We start from the raw sequence: 13530 nt of genomic DNA on the forward strand, positions 1-13530 counted from the left end.
AGTAAATTATTTTTAATACTGACTTTATTTGTTATTCATATGGAACAGGAGCCACAGCTGCAAAACAGAAATGGCTACACCAAGGAAAAAGAGAAGTGCCAAGTGGAAGGCCAACTCAACACAGCTGGCCAAAAAAATTGTTGAAACAGCCAAGTGGAAGGCTAAAAAGGGCTCATCACCAGCCAAGTCCAAGGCTAAAAAGGCCTCATCACCAGCCAAGTCCAAGGCTAAAAAGACCTCATCACCAGCCAAACCCAAAGCCAAAAATGTGTCATCACCAGCCAAGTCCAAGGCAAAAAATGCCAAGTCCAAGGCCAAGCAGACTGGTCGTGGGGTTACAACCATGCACAGAGTTGTTGTGAAGAAAGCACTAGGAAGAAAGGTGAAAGTGGAGTTTAACTCCTTTGGCGCACCTTGCGGAGATGCACATTCAACTTTTATGTCATACATTGGGGTTTTAGCTCGGACCACAGTGCCAATCATTTATAAAAATTGGCCAGCTGTAGATGACACCATAAAACAGAACATATGGGAGGATGTTATGGTAATTATGAAACCTTAGAATTGAACTTGCAACTGCACCTTCCTTTTAGCCTTTTTTACTTTATTTAGTGGATAACCATGTGCTTTTTTTTAATGATCCACTTGATGTAGGGTGCATTTGAGCTGGACCCGTCAAGCAGGAAACATGTTTTGTCGTCCGTTGGCATCAAATGGAGAACATTCAAGACTATGCTGACACGCAAATACATTCTCCCATTCATAAATGATGAGAAGATGTTAAAATCACCACCAAAGGAGTATAAAAGCATCGAGCAAGTCCATTGGGATCAGTTTGTTGCTGGCAGGGTTACGCAGTCCTTTATGGTATGTTATATATGTATGAAATTTAGATTTATGTGTTTTGACTTAACTGACTGGTAGGTACTTTATTTGACAATATGGTGTTGTCTTAATTGTAGGAAAAACACGAGGTTCAACGTCAAAAAACCCTCAAGAGGAAGTATCATCATAAACTTTCACGGAAGGGCTACATTGGATTGGAGGAGACTTTGGTAAGATTCTTAACAATCCATCTGTTGGCAGCACTTGCCTTATTTATAAGCCCACAAGTTCTGATATATTTTTTTTTAATAAAGGCCTCATCTTTTAGTGGTTTTAATTATAAACTTATAAATTGTGCATTATTTTTATTATAACTTAGAGGAAAGAAAGTTTTGGGGAGGATGACCTCGACCGTTCAGTCCTATGGAAGAGGGCACGAGAAGACTCTAATGGGAAATTGGATGAGGAAGTTTCTGAAGTAGTGAATATCATTGTAAGGATTTACATTGTGCTTATACATGACTGCCATTGCTTATTCATTGATAATTATTTAAATTATGCATTATAATGTCAGGATGATTTGCTGGAAAAGAAGAAAAATGGAGAGTTGAAGGTTGAGGGTGCTAATGATGTGCTGACAATGGCTTTGAACACACCTGAGCATTCTGGTAGGGTCAGAGCAGTAGGTGGGAATGTCAACCCTCATGTGTACTTCAACATACCTAAAAAACCGAGGGAGATAATTACAAAGAAAGAGCTGATTGCAATGTTTCTGAAGGACCGTGAGGGGCTTTTGGAGAGGCTTGAAATATTAGAGAAGAAACAACGTGGTGATTCACCTGTTACACCAAAGATGGTACCTGCAGGCCAAGGTTTGATGTCAGATAAAGCAAGCTGTGTTTATGAGGACAAGGCTAAGGGTGTGGATGTCGAGGTGAAAAAGAAAGCTGCTGATGTTGAAGTAGTGGAGGTTGAAGAGGTCGATATTGCAGAAACTGTCAAGGTAGCTGCTCTCGATCCCTCTTTCCATTATGATAATAATCTTGTGAACACGTACTTGTAAAAACATACCTTAAAAAATGTTTGCCTACAGTCTTAAAACAATCTTTTATTGACTGTTCTATAAGTTTGGCTTGGTTTGTGTAGTGGGTGTTACATAAAGCTGAATGATGGGTCACTAAATGGTTGATGCTCAGCATGTATAGTTCCATTTGGGTCAGTGTGGGTTTGGATTTAAAGCATCAACTAAAAACTGAATACAAAGCCTTAAACCTATATGAGCTCATTAAAGGCAGACCTTTCTAGCCATTTTTTCTTTGTATACAAGTTATCCAAATCCTTATATAGTGTAGGGAAGGATTTTTGAAGTCTTGGAAGGGTTATTAGCTTCTATGCTAGAGTTCAGCTATCCTATTAGCAGTAAATCCATGAAAGTACGTCAAAAAATTAGCAACTAACTTTTTTGGCACACTGCAATTGCAAATAGGAGCACTTCATTTTATATTGTTGTCTCTTGTAATTTGTGCTTTGTGGATTAATCTAATTTATATGTGGGCATTGTTTGGGACATACATGGCAGTGCCTACAGTCTTTTATTGACTGTTCTATAAGTTTTTGGACCTTATAATGTATCTTTATTATTCTAACGAGTGTTGCTTGTTTTTTCTTAACACCCTAGAAACAAAAAAAACAGGATCCTGTCATAAGGAAAGAGTTATTCAAGACATCAGAAGCTGGCAAGCGAGTGCCTCCGAATTGCAAGGCCTTATATCGTTTTGCGTGTGACGCGATGGCCACAAGTGGAAGAGCTATTGCAGCAGATTTAGAGGAAGAATTCTTTGGGCATGTCCGACGTCTATACATCTTGAAAGAGGACATTACTTCCATCATGGAGATGCAAGAATTATCGGCCACGTGCATCGTGCTTTACATGAGGTAATTGTGCTTGCTGATTCAATGAGTATTTTCTCTAATATTTAAGTTATGATCTAGTAGCTGGTAGGATATGAACTAATTGAAATAAATAATTAGGCACCTATATGAAAAGGTTTTGAACTCACACATGGAAGAAATGGTTGCATTTGTGGACCCCTCGCGCATCTCACTTGGAGTAGGCGACTCACAACAGCGATCACAATATTTAGCAGATCGCTTTCATATGGGCAAATCAGATCATGTTTTTTTACTTCCATACAATTCTGGGTAAGTTTCTGAAATTACTTATCTATTGATTAATTTAAAGCAAATTGTTTTCATATGGGCAAATCAGATTGTACTTGCTGATTAATGTTAACCTTTTCAAGGGCACACTGGATTTTGACCATTATCAATGAAGATAAAGATGCAGTTTTTATCATGGACCCTCTTCCGAAGCAAACCCATGACAAAGAGTGGATGGCAATTGTCAACAAGTAAGACTTTACTTTTATTTGATTCATTGTAACCACTCTTTTTTTCCCCAGATTTATATACCATCTTTGTTTCAAGACATATAATTAAAATTTTCAATTTTTGTTCATTAAGTGCTATTAGACACTTTAATGGACTCACGGGTAGGACAAATAAGAAAACGCCCCAGTGGAGGCATCTATTCGTAAGTCCTCAACCTTTAATGTCATTAACCTTAATTTTATTTGTCTGACAAGTCCACATATGCATATGGCTTGAATATTAACTATGTGCCATTTTTTTGGATATATCATGCATAGTGTCCAAAGCAACCTGGTGGTGTTGAGTGTGGTTACTATGTGATGCAGTACATGAAGGAAATTATTGAGGATACCAACCTTGATTATGCGACCAAGGTCAGATTTCCAATTAATAAAAAAAATATCTACCCAAGCTAGATTGTATTGCGTTTGTGTTGTTCATGCATTTGGATTAAATACTTAAAAGTACGTATGGTTTGTAATATATGCAATTGAATAATCTGATCTGCCTTTTATCCTTTAAGTGGTTCAATAAACAATGTAGAAACTGCATGCATGCATACCCAAATTTTTGACTAAGTTCAACTTGGAGAAACTGCATCTTTGATGTTTGAGAGAGAGGTATTTGAAATTAATGTGAAAGTTAGAGTGGAGAACCTCTGAGAACCTGATCTGCTGCTTTGTGTCATATTGTTACTATATATTATTAATTTGAAACAGGGTTGCAACTACAGGGAGAAGGAATATTTGGTGCTTTTCTTATAGTGTGGTCTCTTTTCAAGGATAAGCAATTTTCTTAAAAGCACACATATGCATGAAGCAAGGAAATGGGAGGGTTGTTAGGCAGCAACTCATTTTCTACTGCTGCTATTGTTCATTCAACTACTCTGACTTGCTTTTATTCTTTATGCATATGCATGTTTAGTTGAAAATTGAGATTAATAAGGCATGCATGTATTCAGTATATAGAACTTATGAGATCAATGAATTTGTGATTAAATTAAAGAATATATGTTCCTTTGATGTTTTCAGTGGTCCAATATGAAGACCAAGCGAAGCGGATACACACAAGATCAAATAGATGAGTTGCGTGTGGAATGGGGAGATTTTCTGAACAATTATCTTTAGACCGACAAGTTAATTGGTAGGTGGTGTGCATTTTGCCTTTTTTGTGGATAGAAGAAAGCTGTCGTGCATGCTCATTTTTTGTAAAGCATGGAAGAAGATTGAAGATTTGGTGCTTTTAATTAGATCATACATGCTGCCATGACTATTTTGTAAAGGATGGCAGAATTGAAGATAGAACTAGCTAGCTAGCTAGACATAGTGCTGATTTGCAGATTAATTAGGCTAGGTGCTGTCATGTTATTTTGTACATGTGGGCAGCGTTTGGTACATTGTTTTGGTTTTGTAAAGGTCTTAACAAGCAGGGTTTAGGCAATATTGCCTTAGTTATTAGGCTGGTGGCATGGTATGTTTAGACCTCTACAAAACAAAAAATATATATATGGTTATCTTGTTGGATATTTGTATTGTTATTGGTGATTATGTACATGTAGGCAGTTTTGAATATTGTTATTGGTGATTATTGAAATATATGGAATGAGAATGCATGGAAGATTTTATGGCTGCACAAATTTATGTACAGGTCAAATTTATGTATTCATATCATTTTTTAGGTGAAAAAAAACTGATATAGCAAGTTGTATTCCAATTTTCTTTTGTGAAATCGACATACTAAACGATATCAGTTTTAGACTAATAATTGATATTTTATAACGCTTTGATATCAGATTCTTTCTCAGATCTGATATAAAAACAATATTTAGATATCAGAACCTATTCCATACCTGATATTGATATCAAGATTATATATATCAGATTCTACTATAGACCTGATATTGATACTATAGTTTTATATCATATTCTACCTCAAACCTGATATTGATATCGAGTTATATGTCAGTATTAGTATCCAATACGATATCTATTGACCAATCCTGTTGGTACTTGGATTTTATAGATATCAGAAATAATATCAAATTGGATATCCATTTTGTATTTAGGATATCAGGTTGAAAAAGAAAAATGATATAATAAACAATGTTTACATATCAGTTTAAAACTGATATCTAAAATACCATACATTAGATATCACGACGCGCTATATCAGGCGGCTACCCAAATAGATATCAGTCCACGACTGATATCTATCGACATTTTTCTTGTAGTGGTCTCTCACTTTCTCACTGAATCCTCGCCCTCTCAGTCTCTCACTCTCTCACTGAATCCTCGCCCTCTCGCCACCCTCGATCTCGCCATCCTCTCACCGAAAACTCAGAAACCCATCCCAGAAAGATCAGACTCTCTCTCGCCGTCCTGGCACTCTCGTTCAATCCTCGCTGTCGCCACCCTTTCGCCATCCTCCCACCAAAAACGCAGAAAACTCAGAAACCCATCCTAGCACGTCCATCGCCCATCATACCAGAAAACTCAGACCCTCTCTCACTGAGTTTCGAAACCTAGAAACCCAGAAAACTCACTCAGACTCTCTCTCTCACCGAGTTTCGATCTCTCAGAAACTATAAAACTCCGACTCTGTCTCTCTCACCCAGGTTAGGGCTTCGATTTGTTTACATTTGATTTTGTAGTTTTATTCATATGTCAAACTCTCTATCTCTTTCATGAATTTAATATTTGGATTTTGAACTAATTTATGCAGGCTCAAAAACAGGCACTTGCAGCAATTTAATCTGAAGCCAAGACACGTTGAATGACAAATATTTCTGAGCAGGGATGACCTGTGTTTATGCAGGTTGAATTATGTGATTTGTCAACTTCAATCCCAAATCCCTTTTATCCCTGTGCACCACTGACATCTGGGAAGCAGAGTATGAAAACAAATTGGCACTGCTAAATCAAAAGGAGAATCGGTATATTCATTTTTCTAAGGTTCTCCTCTGTGTGTTTGTTTTTGTTAGGAATAAATTTGACTATGACTATGCACAGGGGACAATTACATGCATTAGTTTTATTAAAGAGTGGACAGTTTAGGAATATATGAAGGATTATCACAGTGCACACCTTTATTTCTTTACTATTGATTCTGAATATCATCTTTTCTTTGACCTCTGATATATGAACGATTACTACCTTTCCAATTAATTGATTGCGTACTATTTTTTCGTGTGGCAATAAGAGTTTTTTCATTTGTAGTGAATAGTTATAGCTTTCCCTTTTTTCTTTTTAATTTGTGCAAGGAAAAAGAAAAGTGGAGTTTGTTTTTATGCTCTTTTTCTTTTCAAAATCTTGGAAAGGGGGGAGGGGGGGCGGGGGGGGGGGGGGTGGGAGGAGGAGTAAGTAAGTGGGGCTGATTTGTCAGGCTATTTTATTTTCCATGAAGGTTTAAAATTAGATATACTTTACGATGATGAGGTTCCATTGAAATTATTCAGAAACTTGATCAGGTGGAGAGCAATATTTCTAAATAACTGGAAGGTATGAGATCATGCGTAGGATGGGTTTGTTGAGCACCCTTGTAGGCTGGGTCTACAATTCATATGATGACATCCATAAACTGGAAATGCATTCACTGTTTAGCTTTTCCACTTTTTTTTGGGTGTCAATATTCATTAACTAAACTTTGCACTAGTTGAAAGACAGTATTGCTTTAGGGAGAACAAATTGAAAGTTTTACTTTAACTTAACTTTAAAGCCCATGGTACATTTTGAAGCCATGGTAGACAGTCAAGTGAGATGTATATGTTCTTATTGAAATTATCCTGTTACTATATTGTGTCTACCTAATCTTTTTACGTAAAAAGTAATCTTGTTTTCACTAAATGTTTTTACTTTTATGCATCTCTTAATCCAAATTTGTAAACTATATTACTTTTTTGCTCTATGGAAATACACGCAGTACTTTTGATCCACACATCTTAATTACATTGTAGATTCCCTTCCTCTGAAAAAGCTTCTAAACGAAGAAACTCTGAAGTGGTTTCAGCTAAAGGCCCACTGAGCATACCGGGGGATTACTCACGAAAGCCCCCAGTAGGAGGTAATTTACTACTGATTATAGTATTCAATATTTAGTTTCTTTTTTTGTCCTACTAAAGCTAGAATTTAGTCTTAGTATAACCCATTTTTATTTTTATTTTTATTTTTTTGAAAAACAAAAGTAAATACCAAGTCCAAAAAGAGAAATTAAAAGCAACAAAATATCTGTCAAAGAAGTGTCTATGTTGTACTTAAAAAAAAAAAAAAAAAAAACACAGAACTATCAAATGCAATCAAGAACCACGCTTGCTTTGTGATTGTGGACTTGAAACGAGAGATTTAGATTTAGATTAAATGAAGTGACTTTATATAATATATATTTGATTCTTATTAACTACAACTTCACATTCTTATCAATATATATTACCTATGTTAACTTCTACAATTTAATTAAAATCTAGGTTATCACAGATATGTGTATATAATTTATATGTATAATAATCTACATCACATGGTCGCGCGCATTTTAGCTTCTGATTTTATGAACTCGTTACGTGCTGTTTTTCTGAGTTTGTTTTGTTGGTGCCATTGAATAATACAGTGATGAGTGCAATGCATATGCCTGAACTGAATATTGAAACAAATATGTTTGTCAAGGAAAATTCCCCTAGCTTCTATTCTTGCATCTTATATTTAAGGAACAAGTAATTTATGTTTTGAGATTTATGTTAATGGGTTGTTTGTGTTTAATTTTAGGGGTTGAAGATGTGAGCACAAATTGCAAGACTCACAAGGTGGTTGTGCAGGGTGAGAAGGTTGATCCCATTAAGGTGCTTGAGCTTTTCATTTTCAGAATGGGTTTTTTTTTCTCCATCATTTTTGTAATTATTTCTGTATTTTTGTTTTTTAATTTGTTGGGTAGAATAAATTGGCTACTCAGGACGGGCTTTTGGGTTAAATCATCCTTCATAGTTGTGGCTTAATTAATGGGTTAAGTCATGAGGGGCTTTTGTTTTTTGGTTTAAATCATCCTCCATGATTTTGGCTTTTGTTCAATGAAATTATGAGTAATTTGTTGTGGGTTCCTTTTGAGAATCTGAAATCGATGATGATAGCATGAGGTTGGTATGGTCTTGACGTTTTCCCATTTAATTTGAGGATTTGGCTTAAGATTGTTATTGGGGTATGGGTTCATGTGGATAATTTTGATAATTGTTCGATTTCAAGGTATGGATATATTTAGGGATTTAAGAATTTGGGTTAAAATTACTCTTGACGTTTCCCATTCAGTTTGACAATTTGGCTTCAAATTGGTTCGATTGAGTGAGTTGGGTAGAATTTGGTAGGGTTTACAATTATGGGTAGTATTTTGTCTGAATAATTGGCTTGAAACTGGAATTTCAATTTTTTTTTTATTGTTAGTTGTGCAAAATGTTATTTGATTGCATGTCAAAACATGATTGCCAAACAGTAGATTGTATTGACTGATCTGAGAATACAATTGCACTTTCGTCTACACAGAATTGCATGTGAATGGACAGATCATGAATTGCTTACTTAAAAAATATATCTATTTTGCAGCAGGGAGACATGGGTACCGCTTGTAACAGATTTGCTTCAACATCTGCACCCCACGAAGCTCAGAATGTTCCCGGTCCTTCAACCCCTACTCGCAACATGTTTCGGTTTGGTGATATTCTGCAGCACAACGGGATAAGTTATGAGCAGCTAACTGAAAATGACCTTATAGACTCCGAATTTTTGACACTAGAAGAAGCAGACAAGTTTTACAGAGATTATGCCTCGGCGATGGGATTTGGTGTTAGGGTACGTGATGGGAGACGGTCCGTGGTGACCGATAAATTCTGTAGTAGATTATGGGTTTGTGACAAGGAAGGCGAAAGAGCCGAGAAGTACATAAACTCACCGAATAAGAAGCGATGTCCCAGGGGCATCACAAGAGTTAATTGTCCAGCAGCATTCCGCATTGGCTTATGTAGGAAAAGTGATTGTTATGTTGTGAAGAAATTCTGTGTGGAACACAACCACCCACTGGCAATGTCACGCGAGGCTCCTCTAATCCGATCACACCGCTCTATCCCGAACGATGATCTTTTCCAGGCCACTTCAATGCGAGGTGTATCAATTAGGACGTGCCAAATATACGAGTACATGGTCGACCGAGCAGGAGGGTACCGTAATGTTGGTTACACGATCAAGGATTTGTACAATAAGGTGAATTGTAGACGCCGAGAAATCCTTTTTGAGGGTGACATTGAAGCTGCACTTGCATACTTGAGTGGGAAAGTCGACAGTGACCCCGAATTATATTGTAAGTTTAGTGTGGACGAGGAAAACAAGTTGGTAAACTTGTTTTGGAGAGACTCGCAATCTCTAGTGGATTACACTTGTTTTGGAGATGTTGTGCTGTTTGATAGCACTTACAAGACAAATTACTATGAGAAGCCTCTAGTGTTGTTTGTCGGTGCAAATAACCATCTATCAAGTACTATTTTTGGATGTACGATCCTTGGGGACGAGACCAAGGAGACATACACATGGTTGTTGGAGACCTTCGTATCTTCCATGAGGGACAAGCGGCCTGAGTCGGTAATTACCGATGGAGACCTTGCTATGCGCAATGCCATAGATGCAGTTCTTCCTGGAGTTCCACATCGTCTGTGTGGATGGCACATCACGAAGAATTTAGCACAAAACTTGAAAGACCCAAACTTGATTCAGGCTTTCAAGCGATGTCTGTGGGCCACCTCAAGCCCCCCTGAGTTTGAAATGCGGTGGACGAGCATGGTTGAAGAATTTGGTGAATCATAGTGGTTGAAGAATATGTATGAGATTCGTCACAAATGGGCCGAAGGATATTGTAGACAGCATTTTTGGGGTAGAATGCGTAGCACGCAACGGTGTGAGGGCATGAACAGATTTGTCAAGGACTTTCTCAAGAGTGGTCCGAAGTTGTTTGAAGTTATCCCAGCTATTGACAGGGGTCTGGCACGCCTGAGGAATTCACATGTGATTGAAGATTTTCAGATGAAGAATTCGAAACAGGTGCTGACAACTCATCTTAATGCATTGGAGCGGCATGCAGCAAACTTGTACACCGACAAAGTGTTCAGGTTAGTAAGGGAGGAGATAAATAAGGTTGCTTCACTTGTGACCGCGCAGCCTGTACAATTTGGGAAAAGTCGCATGTATGTAATTCATACATACGGTGAAGAACATGTTCAGTTCAAAGTTTTATTCCACCATATCAAAGGTATCTTAGAAATAAATTGCACTTGCAATCTCCTTAAATCACAGGGCTTCCCATGTTGCCATGTTATTAATGTCATGAAGTATGAGAATTTGAAAGAGTTTCCGGAATCTCTCATTCTTAAGAGATGGACAAAGTCAGCAAAGGAATCAGCTTCTGGTATCCCACTGCCCGACAACATTGTTCCCGACGAAGCACGAGAATTAGCGAGGTACAGTTATTTGAGTACAAGTTGCAACAAACTGTGTTTCCTGGCTTCCAGAACAGAGGAAGGTTTCAATTTGTTGAATAATGAATTAAGTAGGTTAGCACCATTGTTGGATGAGTTTGGGAAGCAAGCAGGAGATACCCACCTTCGCTTTCGTCGAAATGCTGCTCGACCAAACAACATTGTTAGAGATCCAAACATCGTGAGGACCAAGGGAACCCAATACACAGGAGGCAGACGGGGAGGCAATGGAAGAAAATGCGGTACATGTGATGCATTTGGTCATGACAGGCGCAACTGTCCCAAGAGTAAGGGACACCGTAGAGGAAATAAGAACGGAAATGGCAGCAGGAAGATTGAAAGTGACAGCGATGCGGAGTAGCAGCAGGTTGAGCCGCAGATGCAAAGTTTCGTCTTGAACACTTGAAAGTCCCATAACAAAAAAATTATTATGTATTGCTATTATTTATTTGTAGCAGGATGAGCCTCAGTGTCGTCTGGAACACTTTTACGTCCCATCACAAACAATTATTATGTAGAACTATTATTTAATTTTTAATGTGAAATTAATTTAGATTGTAACTGTTCCTGAATGTAAATGCTTGATTCTGACATTGCTTGTTTATTAAGTAAAAACTATTACAAGGACCAATTAAATTTATAGTCTTTACGAAACTAGACAAACTCACATCTCCATAATCTAGCTAAGTACATGTAGGGAATCAAATTGTAAAGGAAATGAGATAAAAGGATTCCGCCAAAATATGTTAGTAGGACACACTTACTGTCTAAATGTATAAACATGGGTGGTTTGAGTTTAGGTGAAATTAGAAACTTAGACGGTTTGGGTTTTGGTGAAATTAGAAACTTAGACGTAAATTATAGCCCACCCAAGTATGATACAATGTTATGCAATGTCAATCCATTATAGCCCGATGTGCAATTGCTTTATTAAAGTATTCTATTGACACCCCTGTTTGACAATCATAGTTGGACATGCAATCCTAAACCCTCAACCCTAATACCACTACTACAAATACCCCCCTTATATATATCAGTGAATAACTTATGTCTATTCATGTTTTATGGCGATGTCTAGGCAGACGATATCTAATGTACCTACTTAAGATATCGTTTTGACACTAATATCCATTTTGAGGTTAGACATCTTTTTTATTTTAATTCTAATATCTAATAGGCCCTTTAGATATCAGTTCTCCAATTTTCTAGTGTATTAAAATTCTGAATATGATATTAAAGATAGGAAACACATCGTTAATTACTATGGAAATTATCTAAATTCTTATTAAGACATTAGTTCTGTTATATTCATCGATATGATAAATCCATTAAATGTATTTTTGTATGCTTTCTACATCATATTTAATGTGATTTTGGATATGTAAACTACCTTACATATCGTTTTATGCGCCCAGAACTGATCTACATGCTATGTTACATATTGAGTTTTTTCTATTAAAAGATGTTTGAATGTATCTAAAACATCTGTATTTAATCTATAACTGATATAAAAGACAATGTTGGACATCATGTTTTTTATATTTATTGATATGGTAATGTTACTTAGATATTGGTTGTTTTTGATAAACTAATGTGCATACTATTTTATATATCTGTGTGTAAATAAACTGATATGAAATTTGTACGATAATATCACTGTCATTATCCAATTTGTACTACAATCCTGATATAAAAGAAACTGACATTCAAGCCTGAAATGATGCAATCTCAATCCATTCCATTACCATTAATTCCAACATCCAATACAAGTATTTCAAGACCTTCCGAAAAAAGATTACACATTGCACCAAAATATAGAGCATATATCTATAATTAATTACCCCATCCCATCCTAGTATCTAAATTAAGGTAGCCTCCCTTTACAAAAATCAATAATCAGCGCATGCATTTGCACAAAAATAGGTGCATGATTCACCGCTTCTAAAGGCTGCCTTCATTTACAAAATATTAATTGGCAGCACTTGTTACCTTCCTTCACAAAAAAAATGCGAACACCTGTTATAATTCAGCTTCATTCACAAAAGAAAACCTCAACTGTTATTTCAGACATGAAACAAACTCAAAGATTTGCAATAACAGTCAAACTCAAATAAACAATAAAAATAAACATCTCCAACAGTCAACAGGAATTCATGCCAAACAAGATGCAAATGGTTTTGGGACTTCTTATGATTCATCCTTATTCAATTTCCCAACGCAAAGACATGCAAACATATCACAGCCACCATCACCCACTGGTTTTGTGAAAAAGGAAATTGTGAGTGATGCAACTAATAATACCAGATAAACTTGTCAATAAGCTCTAAGCAACTGAAAAACTAGGAAAACAATGGATGAATGGATGAATCGAATGTAAGTTATTATATAGTAACAGGGCATGAACTAAATAGTCTAATAAAAACAATCAATCATAACCTTGTTCATCATTTACTGAATTTGATCAACAACCATTTCAACCAGTTAGCTAAGAAGCAATGTATATGGTCTGATATCACACTGCTCATCATTGATTACTTCTAAATATGTACTTTGCAAGCTTAGCTACATAAAGTAACAAATGGACATATGTCGCTTACAAAATATAATTTACTCCAAAAGAAAACAAAAAAAAAAATTTATGAAACCCACTACCTCATCAAAACCATGACTAATATAGGCAAGCTCTATTTATTCTTCCATGAATCTCTCCAACCCCATTTTTTTTTTCTCTAATTTAATAGCTTCAATTAACACATGTAGATCTTCTGTTTTCCTAC

The 13530-nt window shown here is 36.4% G+C and overlaps 3 protein-coding genes across 3 annotated transcripts; all 3 read left to right on the forward strand.

Annotated features, from left to right (window-relative positions):
• Positions 1 to 70: 70 nt before the first annotated feature.
• LOC147280297 (uncharacterized) lies at positions 71 to 4696 on the forward strand. Its single transcript, XM_086252174.1, has 11 exons — positions 71 to 544; positions 655 to 867; positions 963 to 1055; positions 1205 to 1318; positions 1400 to 1828; positions 2504 to 2760; positions 2857 to 3027; positions 3129 to 3236; positions 3349 to 3418; positions 3534 to 3629; positions 4287 to 4696. Exons 1-11 carry the CDS (start codon positions 71 to 73, stop codon positions 4380 to 4382), a joined length of 2121 nt encoding a protein of 706 aa, XP_086108300.1. The 3' UTR covers positions 4383 to 4696.
• A 4366-nt stretch (positions 4697 to 9062) lies between these two features.
• LOC147280298 (protein FAR1-RELATED SEQUENCE 5-like) lies at positions 9063 to 10085 on the forward strand. The gene has a single exon (XM_086252175.1). It carries the CDS (start codon positions 9063 to 9065, stop codon positions 10083 to 10085), a length of 1023 nt encoding a protein of 340 aa, XP_086108301.1.
• Positions 10086 to 10157: 72 nt separating this feature from the next.
• LOC147280299 (protein FAR1-RELATED SEQUENCE 5-like) lies at positions 10158 to 11114 on the forward strand. The gene has a single exon (XM_086252176.1). It carries the CDS (start codon positions 10158 to 10160, stop codon positions 11112 to 11114), a length of 957 nt encoding a protein of 318 aa, XP_086108302.1.
• The last annotated feature ends 2416 nt before the right edge of the window (positions 11115 to 13530 follow it).

This window comes from Dryas octopetala, chromosome 7 (assembly GCF_963921425.1).
Source record: "Dryas octopetala chromosome 7, drDryOcto1.1, whole genome shotgun sequence".
Taxonomy (NCBI): Eukaryota; Viridiplantae; Streptophyta; class Magnoliopsida; order Rosales; family Rosaceae; genus Dryas; species Dryas octopetala.

Bases quoted from the DNA above. Each gene is read 5' to 3' on its own strand.
- LOC147280297 (XM_086252174.1), top strand. From the start codon at position 71: ATGGCTACACCAAGGAAAAAGAGAAGTGCCAAGTGGAAGGCCAACTCA. The intron at 545-654 runs GTAATTATGAAA...CACTTGATGTAG, and splicing joins ACATATGGGAGGATGTTATG to GGTGCATTTGAGCTGGACCC. The intron at 1,829-2,503 runs GTAGCTGCTCTC...TTAACACCCTAG, and splicing joins ATATTGCAGAAACTGTCAAG to AAACAAAAAAAACAGGATCC.
- LOC147280298 (XM_086252175.1), top strand. From the start codon at position 9,063: ATGGGATTTGGTGTTAGGGTACGTGATGGGAGACGGTCCGTGGTGACC.
- LOC147280299 (XM_086252176.1), top strand. From the start codon at position 10,158: ATGCGTAGCACGCAACGGTGTGAGGGCATGAACAGATTTGTCAAGGAC.